This window comes from Galleria mellonella, unplaced genomic scaffold, assembly GCF_026898425.1.
Source record: "Galleria mellonella isolate WM207_F2 unplaced genomic scaffold, CSIRO_AGI_GalMel_v1 utg33, whole genome shotgun sequence".
NCBI lineage: Eukaryota > Metazoa > Arthropoda > Insecta > Lepidoptera > Pyralidae > Galleria > Galleria mellonella.
The window spans coordinates 3066483-3078656 of NW_026442079.1; the positions used below are offsets into that span (position 1 = coordinate 3066483).

Below are 12174 nucleotides of genomic sequence, written 5' to 3' on the forward strand. Positions count from 1 at the left end.
ACATTACTCTATGTAAACGTATTCGTTGGATGATTGATACGAAAAAGTTCTTTATGTAATTATTTATAGTATTTTTTCAGAAATTTAGATTACGTGTGTAAAGAAAACGGTCGCTGTGTTGTGGATGTGACTAGAAGAAACCAATGCCAAGCCTGCCGTTTCTCCAAATGTCTACGCGTTAACATGAAAAAAGACGGTATGCCTATGTTCTTTTATTCTGAAATCCTTAATTTTAAGTTTTTTTTTATACCACTGAGGTAGCAAACAAGCATACGGCCCACCTGATGGTAAGCGGTTACCGTAGCCTATGAATGCCTGCAATACCAGAGGTATAACGCGCGAGTTGCCGACCCTGAGTTTAAAATGTATCCTAAGTGTAAAATATATTACACACTTTAAGTTAAAAGTAATATTTTTTATTAATTTTTATTGCAATTTCCAGGTATTCTGATATTGTAGTCTGTCCTTAATAATTCATACAATTCAGATAGAAAATAAATAGATACTCGGGTCCATTGGTTTTTTCAAAAAATGTATTAAGAATTTGAGTAACAAGTCAGATGCAAAAAAATTTTTTTCTACATCCATTTTTATTTAGCAATTATTTAATTACTTTAGTATATGTTAAATTTTATTAATTATTTCATAGCATATTGATATTATTGGAAAAACACTTGGAATTTTGTTGTAATAAATACCTGTGCGTTTCCGTCATTTCTATGGCATTTTCAAAGGTTACCTACGTTTGTTTTTACCGTGCAATTCATTGATGAAACAACTGAAGAAATAATTGTTAATAACATATTTTATAGCACTTTACTTGCATTATCGTGTCTTTTATGGATTTGAATGCTGAACTTATAATAGTCGCAACCCATAAACATTAATAATTTGATCACTATAGAGTTGAATGGCGATCAATAGCGAACGTAGCTGAACGCTTGTCTCAATAAAGTATTTATTCAGGCTTCCTCCTTCGTAGCATGTCTTTTCCATTAGGAGACATTTCAAGTATTTGCGGTACAAGAGTGTCAGTAAGTGGTGTGAGAGAAAAATGCGTGAGGGCCCGCCCGGTTTGTCCCTGCGAATAACTTTGCTAGTGCACCCACAAAGCCACAATGTGAATGTGCGATTGTTCATTTCTATCCCTGTAGAAGCAACATTATATTATGCCAAAACAAAATTATAAAAACGTGGATTAGGAACAAGAAATAATTACAAATACATACCCGCAAAGCATGTATAAAAATGACTATATATTCCTATTTATAAGTAGCTAAATATTCCAATATTAAAAATTAAAAGAATGTATACATTAAATGACGAAGATAATATGCATTTTAAAAAATTAAGAGTCTGAATTTTGATAGGAGTAAAGTCCTCAACACTTTAGGTCATTGGTGACAAGTTGATAACTTAGATAGGATGAATAATGACGACTGTTTTATCCGCAGTAGAGATTAGATCAACCGTGTTCTGTATTATCATCGTCACTAGGTACAGCTGTCTCTGCTTACTATGTGTTATGTATTCCATACTATAACACGAGTTACGAGTCTATACCTAATAATGCCTACCGTAGTAGACTATGTGAATCAACAACTATATCCCCTATTACTCCTGACTTTAAAGATTCTTAGAAATGAAGTAATCGGTTCTTAAAAAATAAAATACAAATTACTTTAAATATTATTTTTGTAGGTATAATATTTTATGAAATATAAAAGAAATAACTAGATATAAAAAGTAGGGTATTCAAGAGATAATAGCAACAAACTTGACCCTTTAGGCGGCGGACGACTGGCGGCTGTTTTGTGTTGGGGTCGCACTTGTATAACAAACATGTCACTAAAGTCGAGTCGTCGAGCTGTCGTCAGCAGCCGGCATTCACACCGATATAATATTTACATGATAATATGAAATTGATTGCGCGCGCAACTTGACAACCCCATCGGCGATACAGGGTTGCGGCCGTACCATCAGTTTATTTAGATAACACTTATTTCTTAATGTAATAGTCTTGTTTGCCAAGCGCTTGTAATTTTAGTCGAGGATTCAGCTTCAATTTCATCACGTGATGCGATTGCGATTCCTTAATGAGAGGGGGACGATGAGGTGTCAACTTTGATAACAAGAAAAAACTACGTTAAAATAAAAATTAAAAATGACTTTTATAGTTATTATCTATAGAAAAGTATGATACACGAGGCAAAACATCACTGTCCTAGTTTTGTGTACTTCTTCATATACCTAATTGAAGTATTTTAATTATAAATGTTTTGGATATAAGATAAGAAATAATAGTTTAATGAAAATAGAACTAAGATGTGTTTTACGAATATATTCTGCATTTGGAAATTCGCTTGATATCTAAAAATCTGTTTCTTATTAAGATATTATTCTATTTACCACATAAATAGACCGATACGTAGCATACTGTTAGCCACATGAGAGTGTTTCAAGTTGCTCAGCGAGTTATGGAGAGGACTATACTAGAAATTTCACTGCGTGATAGAATCCGAATATGCAACCTGAAGTGGCAGTGGGCCGGCCATATAGATCGAGCAACCGTTAACTGATGGGGAAGAAAGGTTTTTGAGTGGCGATTCCTTCTTCCTCGAAATAGAGTAATGATTTCAAGACTGTTGCAGAGAGGCGCTGAATGCAAATGGTGTCGGGTCTTACTCTGTGGCGTAATATGAGGGATTCATCAGGTTGTAATGGAAAAAGAATTATTTATATATATTTTATCCTACATGTATCATGCAGTTGATATAGAGATTACAAACCCACGTTGTTATTATATCAAATGTAATATCTTTGAAATTCATTATAGTCTTTTATATTTAATAAAGTCTTTTTATAACTATAGCGGTACAGCATGAACGGGCGCCCCGTCCAGCCGTCGCAGCACAACATCACCTCGCGCTTCAGAAATTAGGCTACAATTTCACACGCCAGCAACCTTTCTTCCCGCCGTCCGCCCCTCTCGCTTTCTCCACATTTCCGTCGCTTCACGCTTACAACGGGCTCACGAACACACCCGACTCACTTCCCAGTGTACATAGCTCCTTCCTAGATAGTTCCTCCTTTCAAGACTTTTCTAACTCGAGGCTTCCTGAGTCAGCGGAAATCACACAACTCAATCCACTCCTCAGTCCTCCAGTTGGCCCATTGAATTCTTTAAATCCATTCAAGATTCCACTATTTTCGACTGCCTTACATTATCCTGTGCCACACACGGGATATTTTCCTACTAACATGTTTTATCCTCCTGTTATACCTACCGATAATCCCACAGCATCTGTAGAAAATGCTAGCGAGAGTAAGTATATACTTATATTTTTCTTAATTTTACTTATCAACCATTTATATTAATTTATTTTTGTATAACCTTTATTCCTTTATACTTGGCATATTTAATAAATAATTCTGACATGTCTTTTGATTGCGATCACGTGCAGACAATCCACATCTAAAAATATAAGGTTTAGTCTTAATAAATTTTGTAATAATACTATTTTTGTATATTATTTATAAATAACCAAAGTTGATAAAAAGATGTGCTAAGGTTGTTTACTACATACCTATGTCTAATATAATAAGAAAAGATTATAACACACATTACAACGGCGTTCTAATAATTATAAGCATGTGCATATGCATAATTCTATATCCATAAGAAAAATAGCGCCTAGGTATAATATATTGTCTTATTTTAATAAACTGGTAACTGATTACTACATTATAAAATAAATGTATTATGTTTAATCAATTCAGAGCCGCTTGATAGAAACTTAAAGTCACCAAAATTCCATGCAACACTTCATAGCCATGTTCAGAAACCAGACTCGAAACAAGTAGAAAAAATTAAAGAAGATGAAGTCTCGAGTTCAGAGGAGGCTTTCAAAATAGATGGAGCAGTTGAGGATCCCAACAAACAAGGTATTAATAGCAATCGATTTCGGCATTTTTAAATATATTTAGTACCAGCTTTGCTTTAAATATTTAGTACTTACTGTACAGCAGTTTGTGTGATGTCGGAACAAACATAAAAGACAAACATAAAATTTGTAAAAAATATTTATTATTATAATTTCAGCCGTTAACTGTCCGCTGCTGAACATAAGTTCTTCCCCATAAGGGGAGTTTTACCAATAGCTGCCACGCTTGGCAGGCGGGTTGGCAACCGCAGTTAGGCGGTAGGCATATTTTAGAGATGTTTTAAGAGGGACGCTGCTGCCCATCCCTCGACCTTCCTTAGTCGATTCTTATGATACTCACGGGAAAGGAAGGGGTGGCCTATTCTATGCCGCGGCCACATGGCGAAAAGATATTGTTTGTATTCAACCCATATTTCTCTTATAAAGCCTCTTATATAGTTTTTTTTTTTTTAAATATCGTCCTGTTATCATTTTATTGTATTATTTTATTATAATATCTTATCATATTTGTAAGAAAAAAGATTATTTATACAATCATGAAGACGGTACGGTGGTACGTACCTAAGTAATAATGTAATTCTATTTGTAACTTGAACAAGATTAACAAATGTACTAATTCTGAAAAAAAAAACCTAGTGTGGTCCTAGCATAGAATAAACTTCCCTTTTTTTCCCATGCCTTGAGAGGCAAATAAGGTAGCTTAATCGAGGGATGGACTGCAGCAGCTGTGGTGCAGAACAAATACACTTAAATCATAGCGTTTTGTCGTAATAGGTTTCAATCAAATTTTCAGAACCTACTACATATATTACATTCATTCTTACTTTCTTGCATTTGTATATAAATTAAATACATACTTATTCAATTCATTTGAATGAATGCAGTTTGAATTCTTAAATATTTGCGTTTTTTAATATTATAATTGTGTTTTATAGATAAATTTAATAAACCTTAACTAATTTAGTTTCTCAAAATAATAATGACTACAACGATAGTAATATACACACATTAAAAAAATCTAAATAACATATACAAATTTCAGTTTTACAATGTGTTTTCGCATTAAATCCTTAGTATTTTCTTATTTATATTATTTTTTAATGCTTTTTTGATATTAAATAATATTTGTTTTTTTTTTATTTATTTTTTAATAGTCTTAATTAACAATAATGACGAGTAAGTACTATATGTACGTAGTACAAAGTAAGGTGCCTAATCAACTAAACTTAAACTAAAATTAAATGGTTGTACAAAATTTTATAAATTAATGCAAAGTGTGGTCTCCTCTGTTATGGAAAACTTGCTGGCACCGATCATTCATAGAATCGATGAGACTGTTAATGTTATCGTACGGCAATTACTCCCACTGAAATTTTAGTAAGTCCATCAGTTGTTAGGTTGTTGTCACTCCATCCAAGTCATTTAAAACACATCTTTGGAGCATGTCCAATGCATGCTCGATAAGTTGAGGTCTGGCGATTGTGCAGATCAAGGCAATACCAGGATGTTTTCCCTTGCCAAGTACTGCCGTGTGTACAAAGCTATATGCGAACGCGCATTGTCATGCATCAACGTAAAATCGGAGCCAAGCGTTTGTGCGAATGGACGGACATAAGGCCTTAGAATATCCTCAACGTAATTTACAGCGTTCAGGTTATCATTTATAAAAACGAGCTCAATTCGTCTGTTCTTTATAATACCCGCCCATACCATAACTGTTGAGCCGTTGTGTAGATGCATTTCCTGGACGAACCTCAGTCTTTCAGTATTTTCAGGACGACGATTACCCTTCTAGTATTAGGCTTGAACCCAAATCGAGACTTCGTAGGCCATACTCATGCAGTCGATTTCGCATAGTTTGGCAGCTAACAACAACACCACTTGAATTTTGTAGCCTTAAACCTATCTATCGGGCGGTTAACATCGGCTGGCGTCTTGCAGTCAGTTGTATATATCGATCTTGCCGTGTGGTTGTACACCTTCCTCGACTTGGGTGCTGCTCAGCAGGATCTCCCGTGTTAGTGTAACGCTGATGAAGACGACAAATAACGCTTTTGTTGACACTAAAATACCGAGACACCTGAGATTGATTTCTTCCCGCTTGCAACATCCCTACAGATCTTTGCATTTCATAGGCGTTCAAATAACGTCGCTCCATGACGTAAAAAATGTCTCAAAATCCAAATTTGTTCAAAACTTTTTTCGAATTATTATTTAAATCATAAAATTGATACAGAGTACTAAATTTTAATAAGCAAAGAAAATGCTATAAAATTCGAACAAATGCATTCGCTTTTGAATTTGTAAAAAAAAAACAAATGATACTCGATTTTTTTTACAACCAGCCAGTATGTCCTCTAGATCAAAAAAGTTTACATAGGTATTACCTACTTGGTAAGAAATGATATAATAATTGATTAATAACTTGAAATAGGATGTGTTGCTTAGACTTTTTTGATGTGTATATTTTTTACGAATTTCGTAAATTGAGATTTTATAGTGAATTCCAAGGCAATTTACCAATACTTAATGCTCTGTATAACTATATTATTATGTTTTATGTGGCAATATCAAAATTATATATCACAGGCATTTAGAATTACTATTTGATTTTTAACAAGCAAGGCCCAGAGTCTTAGTTAACTGGGCTCTAGAAGAACGAGTACATGGTCTAACAATCTAGGGAATGCAAGTCTCGAAGTTCTGTTTCTTATTTAGTTCTAAAGTAGGTTAGGTAGCATGCAAAACATTACTACTTTGACTACCACTTTATTATAATAATACATTATTTTTTTACGGTCCTCGAAAGTGGTATAAGCAGTCATTTACGTTTTTATATAAATAGATAATCCAAAATTATTAGTGAAGTTAAATATTTGATTACTTTACTGGATTTTCCTATTTATTACACTAATCTACAAACGCAAATAAATAAATAAATAATAAATAAGATTTAAAATATCTACCTTACTTTTACAACGTATTTACTTGGCTACTTATCCGGCTTTCGAATTACAATACATATAGAGCTGTTACAAGTATGTGTAGATAAGAATTTATCTGTAAGTAAAACTAAGCACATATATATACGATAATGGCTATAGTTAAAAACTACTTAGTTCAAAGTTCAAAAGTTGAATTTGGATTTATTTTTAAATACATTTTGATAGCTAACGATAAAATTTATTAAAGGTAATGTTCACTGAAAAGCGCTAATACGATATCGTTACCTGTACCTATTATATGTATAGATAGATAGCTGTGCAAGACAGATAAATAATTGTCAACGTTGTGTTTACACATGGCGTCGACAATTATTTATCTGTCTGTTACCAGAACACACATACCTATTTCTTAGATCAATAAATTTAGATAAGCTACAGCGAATTATCAGAGCGAATTTTTCATTTGCACATAAAATTATTTACATTTATTGCATAATTGAGCAGCTGTTTTTAACCACTCCCTAATTGAGATTACATATTCAACTTATTTCTCTTGTAACCTTAAAAACCATACTTATCATATTTTGCCCTGTAAATTTAAAGTGCGGATAGAAAGTAGAAAATTTTTAATATGAACATAAATATGTACAAGCAGTATTAATTTTAATACATTAATCTTTGTAGATTCCAGACGAAAACTATTACATCTAGCAAGTAATTTTGAGCCAGCTGTGCATGTCTTATATAAGAATTCTGAAATTTATATGCAGGCAGTAGATGGCAAAGATATATCATCAGATCCACTAAAAATAGTTCGTTTAACAGAAAATACAAAGAGAAGCTTAGAAGAGACACAAATTGAGAAAACAACAAATTCCATCCGTGATACATGGATTATACCTGGTGAAGAAATTTATGATCCAGCAGCAAAACTGTTAGTGACATCGATAAAATGGCTGCATACTGTTTCGTCTTTCGTTCAATTGAAGAGCACAGAACAGGCAAATTTGTTACATTATAACTGGAAAGAACTTTTTTTACTTACTGCATCTCAGTATTCTTTTTCTTTTGAAGAAGGTAATAAAATTTTATATTGTCATCATTATCGTAGCGGAATTTTTATATATAGCGTGTTTGCGCATTGAATATTAAAAAATGCGAATTGAATTAATTGAAAAAAGTTTTTATTGTTTAGCAGCAAAAGTAACACTTAATTTATTACATCAGACACTAGGTTTCGTACTTGCACTCCTGTATATACTAATACATTAGATATGGAATTTATGTATGTTTGTAGGTAACGCAAATATAATAGTGTTTTCTTACACCTACCTAAATTCTACAATTTCAGTTCTCATATTTTAATAGGAATTGACGATATGGTTATGCTACTATTCTATATTATTATTTTGTAGCCACATAGCCGTATATATATACGAGTATTATAACTACGTAAGCAATTGTAACAATGGAAATATGTATTACAGATCAAATATCATCGCAATCATGTTCAAATCGATCCAATATAAAAGAAGAATTAAAAAAACTAATGTTTCTTCTAGAAAGAATATCTCATTGTAAATTAGATAAATCAGAATATGATTATTTGAAGACGACATTGCTATTCAGAGCAGGTGATTATTTTCTTATCTTTTATCTTTTAAATGTTATTTAATATTAAATATTTACTTAAATATTAATGCATAGATAATTGAACTTAAATAGTTCAGGTCTTTCAACGTAGATAAAAAAGTTATTTATTTATATATATTCCGTTCTGTGCAGATGCAGTGGATAGTTTTTCGGCACAAATTGAAACAATTCAAGATCAAACACTAATGCTCCTACAGAAACATTGTGCCACCAAAGAGTCATCACGATTGGGACGCATCATGCTGCTTTTACCTAGCGTTTGCTCGTTCGCAAACAGGGGTCTTCTTGAACACCTACTATTTCCATCTTCGTCTAATGACGAGATAAAATTAACTCTCTCACGAATATTACTGTATACATCAATGTAGATAGCGACAAAATTAACCCTGTACTTAAAATATAATTTATTACATGGCTGATTTTTATATACAAGCGACTTACACATCAATCTAAGGTCAGGCTTCATCCTCACCTATTAATAATTCTTAACTGCCTTGCTAGCGTAATCCTAGCATAGGCGAAATAATTATTCCATTATCATCTATTAACAAACCCGTAGCGATTTACTATGTTAGATCGGGTAACAATTTACGACTTTCTTATTAAAATCCAAAATTTTATCTATTTACACCGTTCTATATGTGTATGTTGTCATAAATAAATGAATATAACATATTGGATTCTCAGTACCGATTGACGAAATACCTTAAATTGTGCTAAAAAAACTAATGACTAACTATTTATTTGATCTATTATTAAAAGTAAAATATATTAAAATACTATATCTGTTATTCGTAAACTCGAAAACCATTGGGCGATTAATTTTAATGATGAAATGGTATATGGAAACAATAGTTTCTGTGTCAGGAAAACAGATAATAAAAAGATAATTATAAATGTCATGGTCAGGTCACAAAGCAGTATCTGACAAAAATAAATTTGTTTTGTACCTACAGTGAATTCTCGTTTTAATTACGACTAATATATTTTAAGTAAAGTTTTTAGGTAGTTACTAATACGACAGTTTAGGGGGAAAGAGATTGTTAGTAATGGAATCTAATTACTAGCAATATACCCTATCAGGTCGACCTCCATGCCTTTCCCCCTGGAAACCATCGTGGTTAATTCTAGTGAAATTCGTTACGATAGGCTAACTGACCTGCCTTTTCATCCTCACCTATCATCTCTTACTGGTACTGCCAGCGTATCCCTACAGCGTAGGCGGGGTAACCATTCCATTATCACCCATAAAAAAATATATCACAGTGTAAAAAAGTAGTTCTTTATAATGTACTCATACTTTATATTGCAGCAAAGGGATTAGTAACGGGGATTTAATGCCTTTTTTACTAACAATATCACCTACCAAGTTGATCTCCACGAGATTCATTTTGGAAATCATCGTGATACATTATTGCTGAATTTGCTACGATGGGCCAATTGACCTGTTTTCATCCTCATATGTCATCCCTCATTGGAACTGATGATAGGTGTAGCGTACTCGCGGATACTACAGTTTCCCAAATTAATGATAATAAAATTACATTAATTTAAGAATCTGTATTAACGTCAAATATATAACGTGAGTTACGGCTATTTTCATTAACGGGTAATGTTGTCCGAAAAACGATACCCTAAATAGGGTTCTTGCTACGTAGTTTATCTCGTAAGAATAGTTTAATAATGCTAAATGTTACTATAAAAAGATATACAAACGTAGAAGAACTCTATACATACCTACAGATCTGATTCAGAGAGTTATGATGAGAAACGAAGCGGTCAATGAATTCCAGTTAAACCTAGAAAATAGTTAAATTATGATTACTTACTTTTTTATATACTTAGGTACTGCTAAAATATAGTGTACTTTAATAATTGTTAGATCTTTCATACCATTATATTATAATAAGTACTACTTATGTTAATAAGGTTTTAAAAGACTGGTTTAAATATTTAATGAAAATTGTACTTATATTATTTATTGTGTGAAAAATGTGTACAGTTAATATTAGATATTTGTAATTTGTTGTATATATAATAAATAAAAGTTAAATAACCAATTATTATTATATATAATTATATACCTATCAATTGCTCCATCCTCATACTGATTAAATATCCTGTTCTATGAAAATTAAATTTTTAGTAGCGATAATATTTCAAAAGTAGTAATTTTATGCATTTCGGTCCAAAAAGTAAATAATTCTGAGGCAACAAAGATTATTAGAAATAATAACTAATGGTCTCCTAACTGTTCATAAGATGTGATTCATTTAATAGGTACCTGAACATGTGCAAGAAAATAATTAAGTAGGTATATTCAAATTCATTTAGTGTTATTATTATCACTAGTTTATACCAATAATAATATATTTCTAAAATAAAAGGGAAACCATGCAAGGAATAAAACACATATATTGTAATGTAATACCAAACCGATCTCGATTTGTTTTTTGTTGGGTTATGAGTTTGAAGGAAATATAAATTTGCGTTGCGTGAATTTTAGAAATAGGAAATTCAATAAAATAAACCATTTCTAGATAAAGTACCAAAAATATATACTAGATTTTAAATTAGATCTTCTGGAACATAACTGTAGAAACCACAACCAATTTATTGTAGTAATTTTTGCGAGGTAATGGCACAAATATACAGACAAACTGACAGAATTAATTTCTAAAAAATGTTGTTTTATTGTAGCTATCCTCTTAAATATCTCCCACGTACTGACATCGTCTAATTATAATTTTATTACATTAACGAGATTTGAAACAAGATAAACAAACTTTTTTAAAAATTAATCCGACTTAAAGAAATATGAAATAAAAGCAAAAACAGAACTCACTAAAAAGCGATAAATACTTGTATACTATAATCTAAGTTGTATATTGTTATATTATTGGCATAGTCGTAATTTGATACGAACGATCCAAGATCGATCCATATGAAATTCAGTTTTAAAGACCGATCTCAATTTTCTATGTGCATGTTAATAATATTTATTAGTAAATTGTTAATTTTCTTGTGTAATTCAGATAAACTTCACAGGAAAATGTACAATTTTCTAGAGAAAAAAAAAACAAAAAATAATACACACGCGCAAACACAAACACACACACAAAAAGAGAGAGAGAGAGAGAAAAGAGAGAGGTGGAGAGAAACACACACACAGAAACTCATTGCCTACTAGTGATATGTAAAATGGACGTTTAGTAGCGATACCCAAATCAGAAAGATTTTGTACTCGAATAATTAATAATTACTAATTTTATAATCCGACTACAAAATTAGCTATCTACTAATTTCCGTATTCGAATAAATTTAATAATTAGTAACTAATTACAAGATAGTCTTTTCCCGGTGTCTGTTACTACCCAAGTCCATTCACTGCATCCATTACCACTATAGGTAAAAATGATGACGGAAAAATTGCAATTTATTACATTTAAATTAGCAATACTCCTGCCCGAAAAACAAGAAATGTAACGATCGTATCGACTGGTACATCAACGACTACTAATAAATTAATTTAGTAGTCGGATAAATAAAATTAGTAGTAGAATTATTTCAAACTCGTTTGAATAATTTGAATGTTTTGCTCAGTCGATTAATTTTCAGTCGGATTAATAAAG

The 12174-nt window shown here is 31.8% G+C and overlaps 1 protein-coding gene across 3 annotated transcripts in view; it reads left to right on the forward strand.

Annotated features, from left to right (window-relative positions):
• The window catches only part of LOC113516513 (nuclear receptor subfamily 2 group C member 1-B-like), a 28415-nt gene extending 18281 nt beyond the window's left edge, over nucleotides 1–10134 (forward strand). For 2 of the 3 annotated variants that reach the window (XM_031911596.2, XM_031911595.2), the window contains 6 exons: nucleotides 81–196; nucleotides 2873–3325; nucleotides 3781–3945; nucleotides 7574–7966; nucleotides 8377–8523; nucleotides 8675–10134. In XM_031911596.2, the coding sequence (XP_031767456.2) occupies nucleotides 81–196; nucleotides 2873–3325; nucleotides 3781–3945; nucleotides 7574–7966; nucleotides 8377–8523; nucleotides 8675–8910 (1510 nt within the window). In that variant the 3' untranslated portion in view covers nucleotides 8911–10134. The remainder of the gene's footprint in view (nucleotides 1–80; nucleotides 197–2872; nucleotides 3326–3780; nucleotides 3946–7573; nucleotides 7967–8376; nucleotides 8524–8674) is intronic. The other variant, XM_031911598.2, reaches the window with a different exon arrangement.
• The last annotated feature ends 2040 nt before the right edge of the window (nucleotides 10135–12174 follow it).